The sequence below is a fragment of the Grampus griseus genome (genome assembly GCF_964374135.1).
Source record: "Grampus griseus genome assembly, chromosome: 15".
Lineage (NCBI taxonomy): Eukaryota > Metazoa > Chordata > Mammalia > Artiodactyla > Delphinidae > Grampus > Grampus griseus.
The window spans coordinates 88,365,629-88,388,889 of NC_139009.1; the positions used below are offsets into that span (position 1 = coordinate 88,365,629).

General features: G+C 43.6%; 1 protein-coding gene across 1 annotated transcript in view; it reads right to left on the reverse strand.

Moving 5' to 3' along the window:
• The window catches only part of SEPTIN10 (septin 10), a 53,588-nt gene that overhangs the window by 19,853 nt on the left and 10,474 nt on the right, over positions 1-23,261 (reverse strand). The window contains exons 2-5 of the mRNA XM_082672483.1: positions 13,644-13,712; positions 9,465-9,585; positions 8,853-9,048; positions 1,668-1,854 (exon numbers count right to left, since the gene is read on the reverse strand). Of these exons, the coding sequence (XP_082528609.1) occupies positions 1,668-1,854; positions 8,853-9,048; positions 9,465-9,585; positions 13,644-13,712 (573 nt within the window). The remainder of the gene's footprint in view (positions 1-1,667; positions 1,855-8,852; positions 9,049-9,464; positions 9,586-13,643; positions 13,713-23,261) is intronic.

Below are 23,261 nucleotides of genomic sequence, written 5' to 3' on the forward strand. Positions count from 1 at the left end.
TGACGTTAAGCTTTTTGATTGTAGCATATGCGCCTGAAACTGACCTTTGCTGAGGCATCTATTTCAAAGACATCCATTCGAATAAACCCACGGCAGCTGCGGACATAGCTACTGGCTACCATCAGGTAAGGAACCGGGCAGCCCTGCCTGGAGGACCCCCTTTCAGAAACCCTAGATGGCCGAGCCTGGAGCAACCTGCCTCTCCCTTGCCAGCCCCAATTTGCACGCTAGTGCTTTAAAGTCACCACCAAAGGGGGAACCTGTGAAACCCCAGATGCCTCACCCTCAGACCCTGATAGAGGCTGAGCCCAGGTTCACGACCCCTCCCTCCCTCCCCCCCACTCCCACCCCACCGTGTGGCCTTGAGTGTGCTGTGTGCCCTCAGGACCCGTAGGGACAACCCTTGCTCCTCGGAGTCCCCTGAGGCTTGTTGCTGATGTGCATCCTGGGACCCTAAGAACCAAGAGGGCTGGCCCAGCCATGACAGTGGCCCTGGCGGAGGGGGACGTGGCACCACCCGCACAGCAGGTAACTCTCCACGTGGAGGGAGCCGTGGAGCCCTGTAGTAAGAACAAGACACACTGTCGATTTAGTCCACCCTCACACCTGCCTTCGAGGTAGATACTCTCCTGGTTCTGGTTTGAGAGGCAGGGAGACAGACGCTCAGAGGGGAGAAACCTGCCAGGAACAAGGGGCGATTAGGTGGCAGAGCGAGTACTGCAGGCACCTCTGCCGCCACCAGACAAGCGCAGCCTGAGACAGAGCTGTGCGCTCTTGCGTTTATGTCCCTTGAATAAGATGGGTTTCCTGTATCAGACTCAACTATGAAAACAACCGGCTAAATGGTCAGAACATCCGATCAGGTGAACAGACTCTCACATCAGCTTCCTCCAGGCCCGTCACAGCCTGGGGACTGTGGTACTGGTCAGAAGCCAGCCCGTCTCTGCACCGACGCTGCACCCACTGGCCCGCGTGCCTTCCACACCGACTTCCGTACAGAAAGCAGCAGTGGCCAGATGCCCTTGCTTTCCCAGTCCTAGCTCACGAAATGCTCAGCCAGGTAACGGAGCTGCATCCCTCACACCATCAGAGGTCACAGGAGAACCCTGGAGACTTTTTTAGTATAAGACAGTAGTCTTTAACTGTCTTTTAAAGAAATAAAAAAACTCTGAAGTGACTTAATTTGTAGATACTATATTTTACAGCTCCCTGAACTTATACATAGCTCATTGGCTCAGAAATTCAAAAATAGGTTTTCTGGATACGGTTGAAATAAAAATGTAATTTACTGTAACATGTGGTGAGACTTTAGACCTTGATCTTCATCAGTGAGCTGCTTCTCACTTAACATGTCATACAGTAAAGTTAGTGTCAAATAAATTCTATAGTTAGGTGAAAATGAATACCCATATTCTGGCATGCAATTTAATCACTAAAAAAGGACTAAAATTTTATGTTAATGCTTTTTCTTTGCATCTCATCTCCCAAACTGAATTTCTCTGGAAAATATCCTAAAATTGAAAATTATCAAATGTTTTTAAAATGCACAGAATAAGAGTTATGACATATGTATATATCATAAAGATACTTTAATAGTTCCCAAGTGAATGAACTTGGAACTATTAAAATGAACTGAAGCACGATGGTTGGTCCTTTTCCAAACCCACCTTGCTGTCCAGGCTTTTCATGGTCAAGAGATCCAGTGTCTTCAGAGAGTGGCCTGTCGGGGATATGAAGTAGAGGCACACGTGGATGCGAGAGTCGTGGTAGTTAAAGAGGGAGCGTTTGATTTTCAGCTCTTCTTGGAGATAGGCCTCAAACTGAGCGTCGATGTAGTCAACAATTGGTTGGTAGCTGAAAAAACAATTATTTAAATATTTAATACAATATATTCATGATACCTTAATAAGGTATATGCATAAATCTAAAGTTTGAGATCTGTATTTTCACCAGTGAACAGTTGCTATCTATGCTAAACAGATAACTTAAGTAATAAAACAATGTGCAAACGTGCAGGTACAAAGGCAGTACTTTGAAACCATCAGAACAACCTGTGCTTTAAACCATTTTATAGAAACAACACTGAACGTACACTAATTCCCTCTCACACTCATTCACACACTGGAGCCCTTCTGGCACGGCTTCCCACACTTGCCAGGCTGCATCTAATTGCAACCAAACTGGACATGGCATGTTATTCTGCTGAGAGAAGGCACGAGTATCAACAACTTAAAAGATACTTAAGTCAAATTCCATGACTCCCTGCTGCTGAAATCGGATCGTGAGGCGTGGAAAGCATTAACGTAGTAAGGAGGAAGTGCACACCCACGTGGAAGCGCCTAACTGGTGACGCAGGCATGACCTTACTTACTTACAAGCAAGGGAAAGCCCGTCGCAGCCGAAACGTGAGTCCTTGCCTGGACCCTCCTCCCACCTGGTGCGTCTGCCCCCACAGCTGTTCCAGGCTGTTCACCCTTCAGGGTGCAGCTCACAGCACGATGCACTGCAGACAATAGTTTGTGAACGGTCCACTTCATTTTGGTACGCTAAATCACCGCCTGTGAACCTCAACTTTCTATGCGTAACTATTCTCATCAGGCAAATCTGGGCTTCCAAGTGAAAAAAGCAGCAAACGGATCCTCTATCAAATTCCCTGGACACCTTTACACTTACCTGTAGCCCCTAAACAGAGCGGTCAGTAACTGTGCAGCTGCAGTACTAATAAATGTGCATTCAGCGGAATGCCTGGCCCTGCCAGTCCTCGAGGATCATCACCTCCTTCTTTCAAACTCATAGAACCCCTGTTGTCCCCAGGCACACGGGCACGCAGCTGGGGACAGAGACGGGACCGTACGCTTCTGTGCTCTCCACACAACAACACAACAGCACACCTTCACCACATCAGATGTACTATCGGGGACACCATCCTTGGGAAACTGGTCTAAATGTGACCCAACGTGATGCCATCCCCAAAATAATAAAACAGTAAAAATTAATCTGTAAGTACATATTTAACATAAAATTTCCAAAGAAGCTTCTATTAATGACTTAAAATAGATCAATTATAAATAGCCATAAACACTCCTCTATCTGAATGCTTTGCATAATGCCTGTCATAAATGAAAACCATAAACATTTTTTGTTAAATAAATAATAATAACATTAGAAATTCTTCCACAGTATCTTCCTCTAGGCTTCCGTTTCCAGTACCTTGCAGGTTCAGTCTTCAATGAAATGAAAGACACTGGCTTAAAATACAAAAACCACCTCCTTTTTCAAAGTACTCATAAAGGGCAAGGAAGTAACCACCTCAAAACTGAAGAGAGTAGAAACAGGGAGGTGAGCAGAGGACCAGAGCGGGCTTGGTAAATGGGCCAAATCCAGCCACGTTCCTTTGTTATTCATAGTCTGAGGCTGCTTTTTCGCTACAAGCAGAGTAGTTTGGACAGAGGCCGTAGGTTCTGCAAAGCTTGAGATATTTACTTCTCTGGCCTTTACAGAAAAGGTGTACCAGCCCCTGCACTAAAAGCATCAGTGCTGGTTTCATCCTGAGGCCAGTTTGTCAATGTGGTTCTTCGGCTTTGCTCCCGAAGGATCTGCGGGACAAGAAGGAAGAAAGCGAAGTCCAGGTCCACGCAGGAGACTGCCTCCCCACACTGGGCTGAGGTCCTCAGATTACACCTTCAGTGCGGGAGTGAGCTAGAAGTAAACCCGCAGTTCCTCCCCCCTCCCCAAGGATGTGAGGGAAGGTTGCCCTGGCACTAAATGAAGTTGGGAAAATAAACGGAGAGGGAGAACCAGCCTCAAGAACTTGTGGCCACGGGGTCAGCCCTCGCAGGATCCACGGCCCGGGTCCACACATGGCCTCTGATTCTGAGAACCTCAAGCCACGAAACTAGGATCCTGAGTATTAACACCCAGAGGGACCTAATGTAAGCAAATCCAAATCTGTTCTGAGTATCTCCGCAAATAACTTTTCAAAGATCATGAGAACTCCAATAAAAAAACAACCAAGCATATAGGGGAGAAAAGGCACAATGAATAAGAACCAAAGGAAAAAACAAACATCAGTACAATAACTGCAAAATTGCAATGTACTGGAATTATAAGATATAGTTACAAAATAGAGACAAAAGAAATAGAAATAAAGGTGAACTTGAATATACGTGCTGGGAATAGTAAAGTAACAAAAAGTGATCCTACAGATATGAATATGAACCACACAGAATGTACAGATTTGAAAACTATAATAACCAGAATGAAAAATTCATGGATTAGTTTAAAAGCATATTGGACACAGCTAAAGAGAGAATCAGTACACTGGAGGATAAATCCAAACTAATTATCCAGAAAACAATAGAGAGAAGAAAAAAAAGATAAAACTATGGAAGAGAGATTAATAAACACAGAAGACATAACGAAAAGGTCTAACATACATTTTAACACCGTTTCAGAAGGGGCAGAAACAGCATCTGAAGAGATGTCGTCTCAGATTGTTTAAAAGAACTGATGATACTGTTCAGACTCAAGAAGTCAAACAAATCACAATCAGGATAAATTATAAATAAATAAAACCTAGATATATCACGGTAAAACTGGAGAACAACAAAAACAAAGATCTTAAAAGCACTGGAGGAAAATAAGGAGGATACTCTTAAGGGGAAGACAGACTCACAGCTGCCTTCTCAGCAGTAAAAACAGAAGCCAGGAGACAGTGGAATGGTATCTTCAGTGGGAGGAAAGAAAAAAAATGCCCACCCAGAATTGTATACCCAACTAAAATTTCAAGTATGAGAGTAAAACAGAAAATTTTGTTTAAGAGGGTAGTAAATACTGGCTATATAAAATGATAATAATACTGTCTTGTGTGGTTAGGAAGAAGAGAGAGAAAACATGACAGGGTAAGTTGGAGGGGTGGGGGGGCGGTTAACAGTTTAACTGTTCAAAATTCCATTTTATTGTCTATTTGTATCATCGAGGACAAGTACAAATATTAATTAACCTCAAACCTTGATTAGGTTAGAGATTATGTTTGTAATTTCTAGGGTAACAGCTACAAGAATAGAAATCAAGCAAGAAAGGAAAAAGAAACGTGAAACTCGCGACAAACAGAAAACTCAAAATAAGATGGTAAATTTAAACCTAAAATATCAGTAAATATATTACCTGTGAATGGACTAAGCACACAATTAAAAATAAATATTGTCACAGTGGATTTTAAAAAGGAAAACCATATGCTTGATCAGAAGCACACCTAAAGTACAAGAGTACCCAAAGGCTGGAGTGAAGGAAAAGAAGAGCACGCCTCCACAAGGAAGTGACCTCTGACAACACAGAAGCCTCACAAGAGGAAGAGGTCGCTACCTAGTGATAAAAGCGTCTATTCTTCAGGATAAAATAAAAGAAAAAGTTAATTGAAATGGGAAATATCAATACTACATATCAAAATGTGTGGGATGCAGCCACACTTAGAGGGTAAGTATGGGTAAAGCCATACTTAGAGGGTAATTTATAATCTTAAATACATAAGGCTGAGAATCAGTGAGAAATCAGAGAAAATTAGATCAAAATCCAAAGAAAAGTAATTACAGATATAAGAGCAGAAATTAATAAAATAGGAAAAACAGTAAGTATAAAATTGATAGGATCGACAAAGCCAAAATTTGAAAAGACCAAGTAAACTTACCACACTTTGTCAAGGCTGACCAAGGAGAAAAGAAACAAGCACAAATAACCAGTACCAGGAAAGGAGGTGTAGATGTCATTACAGATGATGAAGACAATGAAAATATATTAGAAGAATATTATCAACATCTTTAAGTAAATATATTTGGGAATTTGGATGAAACAGACTCCTGGAAAATTGTAACTTTTCAAAACTGTCTCAAAAAGCAACTCCAAATTGTCCTATAATCATTAAAGAAAATTAATAACTCAAAATCTTCTCAGAAAACTCCAGGCCCAGATGGTTTTACTGGCAAGTTCCACCAATCATTCCAGGGAAGAATAACTCTAATCTTACACACATTTTCCCAAAAAAGAGAGTGAAAAACTCCCCAAACTCATTTTAGAAGGCTAACATAACATTTATTTAAAAAAAAAAAAAAGTATAAGATACTGGTTGAAAACCTCACTTATAGACATAACATGCAAAAATACTAAAAGGAAAAAAAAATCAGATACAGCACAATATAAAAAGAATACCAAATGGTATCCAAGACTGCCAGGTTAATTTACCAATAAAAAGTCAGTTACTGTAATTCATCTTATTAAAGATTAAAGGAGAAAAATTACAATCTTTTCCACAGAATTCAAAAAATACCTGATAATAATATGTATTCATGATTTTAAAAAAACAACTCTTACTAATAATATAAAGTAACTTCCTTATTCTAACTGAAAAAAAGAAAGCAGCACAATTCAGGGCAAAAAGGAAGCTTTCCCTTTGGAGTCAGGGCAAGGCAAAGATGCCCACTATCTCCACTGACTCTAGTGGAGTACTGCCAGTCCCAGTGCAGTCAGGTATTAAAATGCGAGAAAGGAAATAAAGACCACTGTCTTCAGCCATGCTGGAGGAGCAGCAACTGGATCCATACCCCGCCCCCGCCCCCACCCCAGCCCGGACGAAATATATGGAAAGGGGGTTTCAGACACAGGACAACAGGCAGTAAAAATGCTGATCACTGGGAGATGAATGAGGCGAGTCTACAGCCTCCCAGCCCCACTGCCTGCAGACAAGTTTCTGGGGCCCAGCACAAAAGAGGGCACAAAGCCTGGCAGACCCACTGAGGACGGAGGAGAGATAGGCGCTCAGGGAGGCCAAAGTACTGAGACTTCACCAGAGGGCGCCGGGGAGAAGCCACAGCACCCGCCTCAGGAGAAGGCACCGCCCCGGGGGAGCCCCTGGGGAAGAAGTGGGCTGTAGGGCACGTGAGGGGCCTCAAGGCTGTGGACATTTCCTATAACTGTCGTGGTGGTGGGTAGGAACTACACGTTTGTCAAAAGTAACTAAATTGTACACTTAAGCAAACAATGCATTGTATTATTCTATGTAAATTATACAGCAGTAGGGCTTCCTTGGTGGTGCAATGGTTAAGAATCCGCCTGCCAACGCAGGGGACACGGGTTCAATCCCTGATCTGGGAAGATCCCACATGCTGCGGAGCAACTAAGCCCGTGCGCCACAACTACTGAGCCTGCGCTCTGGAGCCCGTGAGCCACAACTACTGAGCCTGCACTCTAGAGCCCGTGCTCCGCAGCAAGAGAAGCTACTGCAATGAGAAGCCCACGCACCGCAACGAAGAGTGGCCGCGCTCGCTGCAACTAGAGAAAGCCCATGCGCAGCAATGAAGACCCAATGCAGCCAAAAATAAAAAACAAATAAATTAAAAAAAAATTATACAGCAATAAAACTTATTTAAAAAGAAGAAACAAAAGAATTAGAAAGGAGGAATATGCCATTATTTGCAGATTATACTATTACATACATAGAAAACCTAAACAAATTTAGAGACGAGTTATTGGAATTAATCAGAGAATTCACAGAAGTGGCTATATGCAAGATCAATTACATTTCCATACACCAAATAGAAAATGAAATATTTGTAAGAGATGCCATTTACAAGATCATCAAAACTACCAAATATCTAAGAATAAATGTAAGTGATTTCTACACAGAAAAGGCCTTTGCCTCCTCCACCGACCTGCTTCCTCCAGAAAGCCCACAAAACTGTTTCCTGAAATCTAAAGCAGAACACACAAGTGTTCTGAACAGGCTAACACATAAAGACAGTCAATGATGCAACATATTTTCCCTCTAAAGCAAACTTCTAGGACCTAGGAAACTACCTCTAATAATGAAAATATATAACTTTCAAAAAGGAGAAAGAACAAAAAGTCATTGCTTTGCCCTAGTCTATTTCCTCCTTTTATAGTTTAAATTTCATATAGAATCTATAATCAATCTTTATAATACCATAGGAGGGGCTTCCCTGCTGGTCCAATGGTAAAGTCCGCCTGCCAATGCAGGGGAGGTGGGTTCGATCCCTGGTTGGGAACTAAGATCCCACAGGCCGCAGAGCAACTAAGCCTGCGCACCACACTACTGAGCCCATGCTCCACAACTACTGAGCCCGTGCACCTCAACGAGAGAACCCGCGTGCTGCAAACTACAGAGCTCACGTGCTCTGGAGCCCACGCACCACAACTAGAGAGAGAAACCTCGCATGCCACAACGAAGAGCCTGCGTACCTCAACTAAGACCCATCACAGCACCCCCACCCCAAAATAATAAAAATAAATACATAAATAAATAAATTTAAAGAAAAAGAATAATTATAATACCGTAGAAATAATGACAAAAATAGTGACCTAATATAAAATACAAATAAAAATTTCATTATCAAACCTTTCCTGCAATGCTTAATAATGTACCTGGCTAATTTAGTTAGAATTTCACAAAACAATTCATGCACCATGGATTTGGCGATTATATATTTGCCATATATGCCTTGTTGTTTTTTTTTTCTCAACAAGACAAGTCTTGCCTGGAAAGTAGTTAAAATCACTTAATATACACCAAATTGTCATATCAGGAAATAACTAAAACTATTTTTGCTGAAACACACACTTAAAAAATGTGATTCAAATTACTCTAAAGAAATTAGACAACTGGATAGAAAAATGTCAATTTGTTAACAATAATAAAATATTGCTTAATTATTTAAAAAATTTAAGTCTGGGAGGAAAGGCATGGGTTTCCACAGTTGAAAATCAAATCACAGCACATAGGGCAAGAAGGCAGATATCCTGAAATAAGAAAAACCTATTTATTACAAGAGGAAAGCATGTACCTCTCTTCTTTGTTTATTTGGTCACCAAATCCCACTGTATTCACGATGGTCAATTTCAATCGAACGTTACTTTCCTGGAGTTCATAAGTCTGTGCTTTAAGTCTAACATGTGGGTAAAAATGTGAGGATTCATGGTCTTCAAAATTCGTATTAAATAGTGTGTCAATCAGCGTTGATTTTCCAATTCCAGTCTCCCCTGAAAGAAATGCAGGTACATCTTCACAGGTGCACAGGATGGATGAAGAAAAACAGAACAGTAAACCCTTACAATGGTTTCACGGATCCCAAATATTTCAGATACTTCAAAGGTTGGATTGTCCCTGAAATAAATACATGCTAAGGCTGGTCCACTGAGTCACCAGCAGAGCATAAAAATGAATCACGTGTGCTAAGTTACTCAGAACTCTGAAGAAAGCACTGAAATGTTTAAAGAACAAACAAAAAGTTTAAAGCAGTAGAGCTAAGAAAACCAAAACTGATAGAATTTAAATAACTGGAAAAAAATCTGTAATCATGATCTTAAGTTGCTAATGTGGGCACCATGCTGCTCATGACAAGAAGGAAGTGAGCACAGGAACAGGAAGGAGGAATCTAGGGGGGCTTGGCACTTACCCACGCAGAGAATATTAAAGCAGAAGCCTTGCTGAATTGATCTGTTGACCAGCTGATCAGGCAGACTCTCAAAACCAACATGGCCAGACATGGCTAAAGAACGAGGATTTTCTTTTTTTTGCTGAAAGGAAACAAAAACAACGGCAACAGTTTTTTAAAGTCTTACTAAAACAGGATATAGGCACATTAGAGATAAACATAATTTATCAGAAAAAAATTAAAGACTTTTTGATCATTATACCTCCCCCAAGATACAACTGGTTAAGTTTGTGAGAAACCTGTGTCCAGACCCTCAAAACACATATTTCTTATTATCTTTCTATGATGAGAGTCCAGCACTACTTATGACATAAAAATATTTGATTTTCCAAAACAGGAAAATACTGTTGGATGAAGAAAGCTTTACAAGCAACCAGGGGTGGGAAGGCGTATTACAGACAAGTAAAACATAAGACGCGCACCAAAAGACGACAGAACAGCACCAGTAAAGCGCCAAAGAAGAAGTGACAGCCCGGAGTTCTGTATCCAATGAAAACACCCCTCACAGGTGAAGGCAAATGAAGACAGTTACATTTGCTAAATGTACAAATGACATTTACGAAATGGCACGGCCAGAAATGCTACACGACAAGAAATGCTAAAAGTTCTCCAAGAGAAAGGAAAATGACAACAGACAGAAACTCAGATCTACAAAAAGGATGAAGACTGTCAGAAAGGTAAAAATATGGGTAAACGTAAGAGAATTTTTTGCTTGTTTTAATTTCTTGAAAATATAGATTGACTGCTTAAAGCAATAACAACAGTGTATTACAGGATTTATGATACATGGAGAAGCAGGATGCATGACTGTGACAGCACAAAAGATGGGAAGGGGAATGGAGTTACACTGTCGTAAGGTTTCTACACTATACAGGAAGTACTGCAACACTGAAGGCAGTGAGTGATAAGTTAAAGCCCACATCAATTACTGTTTAAAAAAATAAAAGACCAAAGAGGGTTAGCTAGTAAGCAATCATAAAAATACTCCATTAATCCAGAAGGAGGCAGGAAAAGAAAAAAAAATGAAAGAACAAATGGGACAAATGGAAAACACATGGCCACAAATGTATGGACACCAAGGGGGGAAGTGGTGGTGGGATGAACTGGGAGGTTGGGATTGACATGTATACACTAATATGTATTAAATGGAAACTAATAAGAACCTGCTGTATAAAAAAATAAAATAAAATTCAAAAAAAAAACGTAAAAAAAAAGAACACACATGGCCAGTTGGTAGACTTAAACCAGCTGCGTCTATAATTAAGGAGAAGTGGTCTAAGCCAGCTGTCCAACAGGACCTTCCATGACAAGGCTGAGCTGCCAACTGGAGCCACCAGCCACATGCCGTCACTGAGCACCTGCACGTGACGCATGCAACCGAGGAAGGAACTTTTTAATTTTATTTCATTTTAACTAATTTAAATATAAATAGCCACGTGTGGCTGGTGGCCACCATACTAGACAGTGTAGGTCTAAACTTTTCAATTAAAAGGAAATTGTCAGACTGGATAAAAGAGCAAGACCCAAATATATGCTGTCGATACAGTAACCAACTGCTGATGGTAAAATTCATATGGGAAGGCATAAGACTTAGAACAGCTAGAATGACTGTACAAAAGAACAAGCTGAAGGACTTACAGTATCTAATCTGAGGCTACAATCACCAAGGAGTGTGGTATTGTGACAATCTATTATTTATCTATTTGTCTACTTAATCAAAGTTAAAAACTTAGAGTTATCAAGGAATATGCAAGTCACAGACTGGGAGAAAATAGTATATATATGACAAAGCACTTGTATTCAGAATACATAAAGAATTTTGTAAGATTCAATAACAAGACAACCCACTTAAAAAAAATGGGTAAAACACTTGAACAGACACTTCACAAAAAAGATAACAAAACAGCCAACGAGCACATGAAAGAGTGCGCAACATTATTAACAGGTATCAGGAAAATGTGAAGCACAACTACAATAAGATACCCCTGAACAGCCACTAAAATGGCAAAAATTTAAAAGGCTGATAACATCAAGCCCTGGAGATGATGAACAAAGACGGGAACTCTGATAAGTTCGCTGCTGCACATGCAAAATGGCACAGCCGCTCTGGAAGGCGGGCAGTGGTTTCTTATAAAGTTAAGTACACATAACCACACAGCCAAAAGACCCCGCTTGCCAGCACCCAAGACAGAGCACCCATCCACACAAGGACTGACGCACAGATGGTCGTAGCAGCTTTCCTCCAAACAGTCAGAAGTGGCAAGAAACAAGCGAAGGCCCAACAACTGGCAAATGGATAAACAAGTTGTAGTGAATCCACACGATGGAATCCTGAACGACTGACACATTCCACACGTGGAGAAATCTCAAATGCTAAGTATCTAAACAGTGATTTATTCACTGTGATTTCAGTTTCAGAAAGAAAAAATCTTTTCCTATATTCTCATATATATATGAACATGGATGAAGATGTCTCAAAGGGTAGTGACAGACTGTTGGGAGTGGACCTGGAGGTGTAGGTGAGAAAGACGAGCTTGTCACTGTATATGGTGAGAGAGTTCCCACGAGGACCCCAAGACTGCTGGCACCAGTGTACCCACACCTTCTGGTTATTCAAACGCTAATCTAGGTGCTGCGGTGAAGGGGTTTGACAGATGTCATTACGGTCCCAAATCAGTTAACCTTAGAAAGGGAGATTATCCAGGGTGGACCCTTAAAAGGGACAGAGGACTTCCGAGTGGAAGGGATTTGAAGCATGAAGGGGCCTTGCCTTTCCAGTTCCCCTTGCTGTATGGGTCGCAAGGACCTAAGAATGATCTCCAGAAGCTGGCAGCAACCGACCAGCAAAGAACAGAACTCTGCCGACAACCTGGAAGGGTCGGGGGTGGGGTGGGGTGCGGTCCCAGCTGGGAACCAGCAGCGGACCTCCTGCACGTGAGGCCTGGGTGGAGAAGCCAGGGGAGCCAGCCTGGCGCTCCCGACCCGCAGGCTGGGCGCTAATCAACAGCTGCTGTTTTAAGCAGCTCAGTCCGTGCCATTTGTTACGGAGCAACAGAAAACTAGTCCACAAACGAGTTGTGCCCTTCGAGTCCCTTTTACCAGGTAAGCCTGTTATCTCTGTGATTTAAAAAGAAGAGAGAATGAAGAAACACACTATGCTTCCCAGCTGGCCGTGAGAGCGTTCAAGAGGATTAGAACAGTATTTGTTAGAGTTTCTATTGGAAGCACAAAAGTTGAACTAAATGGCCTATAGAATCCCTCCTGGTTCTAAAGCATGTGATTTTAATGTCATGGAAATAAAAGAATCTTTTCAAAAATGTGGGAGTGGTCAGCATCATTTAATGAAGAAGAGGGGCTGGAGAGAATGAGGACTGAGCAGTGAGCACTCAGTGCATCGGTCACTAAACAATTACAGTAGTTTCAGCAAAGCGACGTGCTAGAAGACAGATTAAGAGTAATTCAAAGTCTGCGAGGTGCTAAAATAAAGATGGAACAGACTACAACTACCAATGAGAGAACAGAGATAAAATGATGGCAGCTCGGTGGCCAGATGACCAAGTGTCAGAACTGGGGGGACCTCAGCACGTGTGGGGAGGCAGAGGCTGCTGGAGCATGGAGCTAAAGGAAAGGGATCTCGTGACCCGTGCTCACAGTTACTGTTTTCTCTTTTAAAACACTGACAACTCACCTCGTTCACCAAATTAAATTTACTCCCTCTTTCTAAATATAACTTTTAATACAAATGACCCAAACACATCCCTCCTGTGCAGGCACTCAGAAAGCCCTCAGAAGCACTAAGGTCTGACCTCGCACTCAGGAAGGCTCTGACAGGGCCGTCCCGTGGCGTCCCACCCTGTCATCATCAAGGTCTGTGAGGATGCCAGCTACAGCAGTGTCAGGCTCCCCCTGCCTGCCGTGGCAGAGCTGGAACCTGCATCTGCTTAACGTCAGGCAGGGTAGAGACGCTGTGGACAGTCGACAGTGATGCAGTTTGTCACTGATTTTTAACTTGGATCAACATAACAGTTAATTCATATTCAAGGTAAGTAGAACAAAAGTCTTTCAGGTCTCTCAGTAGTTATTCTGAAACCACAGAGGCATCCAGAGTACAAGGTGGGTCTACTTAAAAGATATACTCACTTTCTCTTCATTGTCAAATACTTGTGTGGACATATGCGCTGTTTTTGTTGCCATGTGAGACTGAAAGAGCTGAAAAAGAAAACACAGATATTACTCCAAAAAACCCTATATCTAAGTAATGTACTTACATTAAAAAGGAATTCCAATATTGTCATTATCACCAAGCTTTGACTTGTAATCTACACAAGTGACTCATGTTTAAAACTGTGGTTTTCTTGCCGTAAGGATATCTGCACAGGTAAGTAATATGTGATAGTCAACACATGATACACATTATTGCACTTACACCCACACACACAAAAATGTAAAAATTATCATGTATAGAACCCCTACCACATGCCCATCACCATGCCAGCTCACGGAGTACGTGCTCTTTTTTTTTTTTTTTTTGCGTTACGCGGGCGTCTCACTGTTGTGGCGTCTCCCGTTGCAGAGCACAGGCTCCGGACGTGTAGGCCCAGCGGCCGTGGCTCACGGGCCCAGCCGCTCCGCGGCATGTGGGATCTTCCCGGACCGGGGCACGAACCCGTGTCCCCTGCATCGGCAGACGGACTCTCAACCACTGTGCCACCAGGGAAGCCCGGAGTACGTGCTCTTATTTGATCCTCAGGACAGATCTGAGCTACACACATTACCACTCCACAGCCTGCACAAGAAAATTAGGATTCTGAAAGGTTAAGTAACTCACCCTAAACCGTACAAGCCAGTAAGCTGTAGGCACAGGTCTACTCTGACTGCAAAGCTGGTGTTCGTTCTACTGTACCAAGTGTAGACCAAGTACTCAGTCACCTGTATGCAGGGAGTGGGGAAGACAGTACCAGAGAAGCTGTGGGAATTTAATTTCCAAGCAACCGCCTCAAGGGCACTGCCGCCCTACTCTGGAGGGCAGTGCGAGGCAAGGAGGAAACGTGGCCTTTTTAAAAAGTAACAGGAACATGGATGTAGTAAGAAAAAACGCAAACGGTGCCAATGAGAACACAGAGCAGAATAAGTACGTTCCCTTCCTCCCCTGATTCCCTGCAACCTCAGCAGTGCTCTCCCCAGAGGCCACCTCCTGGGGGTAGAGGATGCGTGTGGTGGGAACGTGCAGTCTCTTTGGCTCACAGACATGGCACATAACCCATGCTCTGCAGCGGGTGTTTCCTTTCCACTTAATCTATGGTGGGGGGACTTCCCTGGTGGCGCAGTGGTTAAGAATCCGCCAGCCAATGCAGGGGACACGGGTTCAAGCCCTGGTCCAGGAAGATCCCACATGTCGCAGAGCAGCTAAGCCCACGAGCCACAACTACTGAAGCCCGCGCGCCTAGAGCCCGTGCTCCGCAACAAGAAAAGCCACTGCGATGAGAAGCCCGTGCACCACAACTACTGAGCCTGCGCTCTATAGCCTGCGAGCCACAACTACTGAGCCCACGGGCCTAGAGCTCGTGCTCCGCAACAAGAGAAGCCACCACAAAGAGAAGCCTGCGTCCCACAACTAGAGAAAGCCTGCGCACAGCAATGAAGACTCTGTTTAATAAATAAATAAATAAATAATGAACACTCCCTCTTAAAAAAAAAAACCTCTCTGGTGCAGACTGTTTCCGCAGAATGTGAGCTGCCTCACTCCATCTACAGGACAGCGCTCTGTTCTGTAAACTACACAACATGCAGATGCACTGTCTTTAAATACAGTGAACTACACTGCAGTGAACAGCTTTGCCCACACGTGGGACGGGGGACTGGACCCTGTAGCAAGGGAGGGGCGTGTCTGGCGCCTCGAACCGCCCCTCCCCCCCACCCTGGGCTGTGAAGGTAACACCAACAGACACACGGGGCACGTCGGGACTGCGTTCTACACAACGTTAACGACCCCCTTCCTCTGGTACTTTCTGGGTAATGTAAGCTTTTGAAGACTGACCCTGGGACTTAACAGGACACGTAGCAAGTCCAAACTCTGAGCAGCCAACTAACTGAGCGCACTGTGGTGACAGGTGGCTCTGGCCAGTGGGAAGAGGCCCCGTATAAGAGCACAGCCAAGGCTCGGGATGAACACACAAGCACTGGCTGTGTTTTCACCATTTAAAAAGTGAAAAGCACGTAATGATACGAAGCCCACCAGAACTGGCCTAGTGTGGTTTTAACTGTACACACAGCTCCCTGACTCCCCCCAGCCCGTCACAGTGTGTCACACGAGCCAGAGAGCACATCCCCACTCTGAGCCAGCACAGAAGAGTGAGAGCAGAGGGAAAAGAGAGCAGTGGTCACGGCTACGCACAAAAAGAGGAAAGACAGTGACACTGCGCTGGGCCAAGAGACGGCCAAGCATCAGGCAAGGCGGCATAAGGTGGGAAGACCCCTGAGCCCCGGAAGGGAGGCCGGATTTCTTATCTGGATAAAGTGAACCGTGAGGGAAAGTTTGCTGGAAACACAACGCTCATCATCTCTGGCGAAGTTACGAAGAGGCGAGAAGCCGAGCCGGGGCAGACGAGTTGTGGGCTGAGGCCTGGAGTGTCCGCCTGGGCTGGGACCTGCTGTCGGGACCCAGGCGCCCCCGAAGCTCCGGCTCAGGGCCCCGCGCAGGCCCAGAGGGAAAGCGAACAGAGCCTTCACGCGGCCATGCGCTGCCGTTGGGATGGGAGCGGGTGCCGCCACGTCTAACTGAACTTCATCAACTACAGAACTCTAATGAAAATTAATCTTTATAAAACTATACTAAGAAAGTAGTTTGGGGGTTTTAATATAATGGAGAGCATATCGAAATTTTTGTGAAATGCTGCTTAGGAAGCAGTTTCATTGATGTGTAAAATTTGCTTAGAAAAAATGAGATAGGGTTTGTACTCCTTTATGATTAAACTTTAAACTTTGACTAATAAAACCAAGGTTACATTTCTGTCATTTATGTAAGTTCATATCAAATATCCACTTTTGTTTATTCATTTCCTGTGTTTCTGAACACCAGCCAAAAAGCTTACTTAAAATCTCTGTGGATAAATATTTTGATCGGGAAGTAAAAATGAGTCACATAAAAGTATTATAAATAGTTATTTTTAGTATTTTCCACTGGTACTACCTGACTAGTCAAATTTCCAAAACACATTTTAGAATGAAAACAGTTTTTAATAAATTAACAAGACATTATTGAAGGTAAAATAACAAAGAGACAAGAGTTGATCCAGTCCCTCTAGTGGCAAACACTAAATTAAAATAAAATCTGGAAGTGGAATTTCAGTCTGCTCCACTACTGACTAGCTTCTTAGTAAATCCTATGCTGGGAACTGGGTCTCAGGAGGAAAAGACACGGCCCTTGATCTTAAGAACTTATCTCAGAGAAAACACAAGCTCATAATAGGCAATCAAATCTCATTCCAAGGCACCAGGGAAACTAACAAAATCACCATCTACATTTTTGATGAGAGTCAGTAGCTTTTATTTTAAATACAAGCATACGTCATACATACACAAACACACATGTATTTAAATCTCTACACCTACATCCCAGAAAGAAAAACTTTATACAGTACTTTTAACTCCTGGCAAAGTCTAACAAATTTTTTTTAAGTTGTAGTATATAACGAATCACAGAAAAAATGGCAGAACATTTTGGGGAAGATCAGGTTCTCCACCTTCTTCAAAATATCAGTTTGAGGCAATGCAACAGAGGCTGCACACAATCTGTCCTGGGGTCCCTTGGAGACAGGTGGTAGGTGACCTTTTTCCTGCCGGTCAGTTATGGGGAAAATTCGGTGATTCTTTCACAACAGGACCCTAGATTTCCTGACGACTCTTCTGACTCTCCTGGAAACAGTCCTGTAATGCCTCATCACTTCTCTAGGTACAACAATGAGCTTTGGAGGAACAGAATTATGACTTGGGTTACAATAGCTTCATTTTAACTTCACTTTCCCACAGTTTTTATCTTTGTAAAGCTAATCCAAGAAATAGAACCACAGTTTTCAAATTATCCTCTGGTACTGCTTGGAGTTCTTTAGGCCAAAAAAAAATAAATAAAAAAATAAGACAGAATGAAGAGCAGAGAGGTCAAAATAGTTATCTGGGCCTATTTTATGGGTTTCAAGAGATCCGCGTTCTTTGGCTTAAAACAATACTTTGAAAGATTCCACAGATGCATTATTTAAAATCATTTTATTAAATCTTCAGCTTAAGTAAACTTTAAAAGTAAAGTTAATATACTCATCTAAAATTTTCCTAAAAACAAGTAGTAAAATTACCTTATTCAAATTATACAGAAGTTGATTTTGGAAGTGGATACTAATTACAACCAGGGAAAAAAAGAAACAATCCAAATGAATCAATAAGACTGGGCACTGTCACGAGAAGCAACATGCTGGCCTCCTGTCCCTCCAAGACAGTCTTGGTCGAGGGCAGCTTAGGGTAGGCCAAGTTCCATCAAAATATCACTTCAATTTTACCACCATCTCCAATAAACATAAAAGTTAAAGGGTAACTACAGAGTCTCATATGCAGCTTCAAAAGATCATCAAGATGGGAAAATTCTTGAGAGTAATTCATATGAAAAAGGGTTAGGGATTTTAAGCTCAAAAGAAACCCTTACAGTAATGTGTATGTAGCTGCTTTAGATACAAATGCAATCTTATTTTGAAATTACTTTCCCCCACTTAATTAGAAAAGGAGTATTTTATGTTTATTACAGGAAAAAAAACACCCTTTCTAATTGTGTCACTTTAATAACACTACCATGAACACTCCTCCATGGCAGCCAAATGGTGTGCCCCACAGATATCCCTCCAACAAGAACTGCCCTCTGGCTACACAGGATGCAATGAGCTGATGGCCTCCAGCAGCTGGGCCTGCAGGACTGGACCCACACCACGCCTTCCCAGGCAGCCCTAGCCGAGGCCTGAGCGCAGTGCGGTGTCAGGACCTGGGCTCTTCTGCCCCACGCAGGCTGCCCTGGCAGACACTGGGCTGGCCCAGACTCTGCTGGATCCGCATGGCCTCTGAGGGTCTCTCTGTGGATTCTGCTTCCTCCCCTTTCTCCTCTAGGGCGTTACCCTCCCCCGTCCCATGCCCCCCTCCACCGCTCCCCAGTCAATCTCTAACACTCCTGGCTCTTCCTTGAGGACCCCACACACACCTGTATAACCATCGATCACTGTGTACATCTATCTGATAAGTTTTCTCACAAGAAATCCCTAGACTGTAATTACTGGTCAGAGGTATAAACATATTGCCAAACTTACATTTCCAAAATCAGTATAAAAATAAAGTATCATTTCATTATATAGTCATCCATACAGGTGTTAACAATTTTTTAAGTGTCAATCTGTTAGGCAAAAACTGAAATCTTAATTTGATTTCTGGTATTCTGAACATTTTTTTTTCAGGTTACTGGCCTAAAAAGTACATAGTATATTTTCATTCATCACCAGTTCGCGTTTTCCCATTTGCCTATTAGGGTATTCCTTTTTTGTTTCTTATTAATGAGAGCTGTTGGATGTAACTCCATGCTTGTCATGTGTATTACAAATGTCTTTTCTGGATTTGTCACTGATCTTCTTGGTTTCCATAGAGCTCAATCGAGCAATCTTTTCTATTATGGGTTCTTCCTTAAATGTAAGGCTTAGAAAATCTTTCCACACTCCAAGTTTTTTAAAAACATGAATCTAAATTTTTTCCGAGTTCTCTCATGGCTTCATGTCTTATACAGAAGCTTTTAAGCCTTCTAAACATTACTTTCTAGTTCTGTGTGAGGTACTTTTCCCCAGTGTTGTTGGCCTGTTGCAGCATCAGGGGACAGCAAAGCATATTCAAACATCTATAGTCTGTCTCATGGAGATGAATCTCCCAAGGGAAAAAGCAGGACCCACGAATGAACTAGAGAGGCTGACCTGACACAACAAAGGGAAACTTCTGAAGGTCTCTAAAAAAAAGGTGTCTAACAAGATGGGCTGGGCTGCGCGGGAAGGATTCAGCTACTGACCCGGGCAAACTGTGGCGCCAGTTCCTGCTCTGATCTTCTAAGTTCGCTTTCAACTCAGAATGTATGACCTGTGAGCAAGCAATGAGGAAAAGTATGTGATGTGATGGAGAATGAAGGATGAGTCATGGGAAACTGCAAGTACAGACAAAGTGGATTAAGGAAAGACAGAACACAACCACACCTAGTTGATACGGAAAGGCTTATTTAAATGAAAAGTAGATGGTTTGCATTCCAGGGAGAGGTAGTATGTCCCAGGCAGGCTAGGTGACAAGCCAATAAAAGTTGAGAAGTCAATTACTTAGGACAGGGGAAGGCAGAAAAACTCGTTTAAAGGACTTAAAATTGACAAGGAACATTTGGGGAAGAAAAGAATACTCAGAAATAAGTGAGAAATCTATCAATATACATTGCTTTTCGTTTATTCCACAAATATACACAGTATTTACTAAAAGACCTACATTTTCAGGACCCCAGGCATTGAGGCTCAAAGGTGAATAAGTCATATCTTTGCGGTTTGAATTTCAGCACAGGTAGGAGACATGCATACAACTATGGACAGGGCACAGGAGTGGCTCGTGGTGAAATGACGCCTGCACTGTTAGAGATGGCACTGCCAAGAAAAGGCTTGAGCTGAGCCTTGAGGGAGAAATAGGAATTTTCCTAGCGAAGGAGAAAAGGACGTAAAGGAGTCAATGTGTGCAAAAGCATGAGCGCACCCCTGGTGTGGCTGGAAGCTGCAGTAAGTGCAGTGTAACCTAAGGCGGCTTCAGTTTAAGTGCGAGGAGGACAGCAGAAGGCAGCAGGGTGGGACATTCCCTCAGCCTCCCAGTGAGGCCAGGAGCACCTCCACGCCTTTCAGACAAAGGTAAACTGATAGGCCGCAGTGCTTAGCAGGAAAGAAAATTTGAGTTTAAGGTTCCTACGGCCCCGGATCCCTCAAGGAGCTTCCACCTAATCACCGGCATCTTTAGTCAAGTGTAAAATAAATCTAGGGTAATTTTTACAGGGTTATTAAAAGCAAATACAGTGGTAGTTCCCATTTGCCTTCAAGTGTCCCCTGATTCCATAAGACTTGTACTCTTCCACATAGATAAGAGCACTAAAAATCCAGCCCAACTCACTAGGCCAGTCAGGTTTACTTTTCACACAGAACATAGTTAATACTATACTAGTTAATACTATATTACTAGTAACAGTTTAGAAGTTATTATCCCATTTTTGTAAGTCAGAAAAAGATAAATCTTCAAAAGGAAGGATGAAGTTGCATATACTGAGTCTATACTGAAATACTGGCTACAGGGAATATTTTTACAAAGATTAGAAGCAATAATTATGAAAATTAAGAGAAATTATATGTGATATTAACTGGCAAGAAAAGAATATAAGATTTTGTTGACACCATGGTTACAAGTAAAAATTATACATATGAGCAAGCATGTATAGAGTCTGATTCTAAAGGGAAGAGAATAAATATTTCCTTTTCTTCTTGATATCCATTATTATTATCATTTGGGCTTCCCTGGTGGCGCAGTGGTTGAGAGTCGGCCTGCCGATGCAGGGGACACGGGTTCGTGCCCTGGTCCGGGAAGATCCCGCATGCCGCGGAGCAGCTGGGCCCGTGAGCCATGGCCGCTGAGCCTGCGCGTCCCGAGGCTGTGCTCCGCAATGGGAGAAGCCACAGCAGCGAGAGGCCCGCGTACCGCAAAAAAATATATATATATTATTACTTATGTGAATTTAACAACGACTAATGTAGAAAAAAGAATATGTCTTCCTCAAATATCTATAAAAATGCATTTATTTAACAGATATGAATTGAGTGCCTCCTATATTCCAGGAACTGTCCGAGGCCCTGGGGCTGAGTAACTTAATAAAATAGAAGAAAACACATTAAGTCATTATGGAGCTTCCATTCCAGTTAGGGGAAGAAAGGGAAAAATCAAAGTAAAACACATGCTCTGATGTGATAACAGAGAATAATAAGTGCAGCACAGAACAATAAGGCAGCAGAGGGGGATGGGGGTAGGAAATGAGGCGGAGGCATGGCTCAGGGGCACCGCTCTGAGCAGGGTGGTTACAGGGGAGACAGCAGCTCAGCGAAGGCCGGAAGGAGCACAGGGAGCAGAGCGGTGAAGGGGCGCGTGGAGGAAGAGCATTCCTGGCAGAGGGAATGGACCCCTGCAAAGATGTGGCAGCTGTGTGCGCTCCTGGGTTCCTGGAACAGCAAGCAGGCGAAGCAGCAGAGGGAGAGAGAGGCAGAGTGGTGCCGGACCTCACAGGGTTCCCACGGCGTACTGAAGAACTTGGCTTTGAAGCGCTTTTAGCATAAAGGGACGTGAGTTATCTTTGTAGTAAAAGATTCATTACAGCTACTGTGTTGAGAGGACACTGAAGGATGGCAAGGCAGAAGCAAGGAGACAAGGTGCAAGGCTACTGCGTTAACCCATGGCAGTCTGTTAGCGGTGGAAGAGGTGAGATGTGGGCACATTCTGGATCCACCTCGACAGCAGAGCCAACGGAACTTGCTGAAGGCTCAGTGTAGAATGTGGAGCGATGTGGAGAACGGTTCCAAAGTTCTGGGCTTGAACACCGGGGAGGAGGGAGCTTCCCTTCCTGGAACTGGGAAGACCGCAGAAGGAGGGGTTAGGGAAGGCGGCTCTCCTTGAACTGGAGATGCCTGCTGGACGCTCAAGTGAAGGTCCTGAGTAGGCAGCAGGATGCTCAAGTGGACAGAGCAGAGATACCCGGACTGGAGGTAACAACTGTGACGTCATCTATACATGGCAAGTCCTCAGCGCTGTGGGACGAGGTGAGTCACCCTGGGAGTGAAGGTGCTTAGAAAAGAGAGGGCTCCCAGAACTGAGCCCTGGGGGGACTCTGACACTTCAAGTTTGGGGCACTGGGAGTAATCAGTCCAACTGACTGAGAAGGAACAGTCAAAGAGGGTGAAAGAAATCCGGAGAAGTATGGAGTCCTGGAAGAAAGCTTTGGAAGAGAACGAGTACCACCCCCACTCCTTGACCGACCGCGTGCGGCTGCTTTCAGGACACAATGTACACAGAGACCACATGGCTCGCAAAGCCAAAAATGTTTACTATTTGACCCATTAAAGAAAATGTTTGGCAACCCTCGACCTAGAAGGATGAGCCGGTGAATGAATGAGGAACATGCAGTACAGTCTGTCGGCAGCATCAAGGCCTCTTGAGCCGAGTGGTCACGACATGAAGGAAGACAACTCAGCACGATGCTCCCCCATCGCATTCAGCTGTGAGGACGCAGGAGCAGAGTCCGGCACCGCTTGACTGCAGGCGGTGTGGGTTTGCCGGGGGAGAACGATGAAGCGAGAGAGGCGGCTGAGACGTGCCACGAAGGGACAAGAGGGCATGGAGGATGTGAGGGGAAGGGAAAGGTGGCGGGATCAGAGAACCGTGGGACCGGGAGCAGCTGGTGGAGTGAACAGGAAGAGGGGAGGTGTGGTCAGACTGAGATCTCAGGGGTGCCCTTATGGATGATGACAAGGTCAAGGTGCTCCCCACTAGAAGGCGAGGCTAAAGTAGGGTGGAGAGCAGGACACTGAAGGAGAGGAGGCGGGAGGCTGAAATGGGCCGCGATCACACAGGTCACTCGCTGGAGATCCATCAGGCCCTGCGGCAGGAGGCATTTCAGAGATGGCTGAA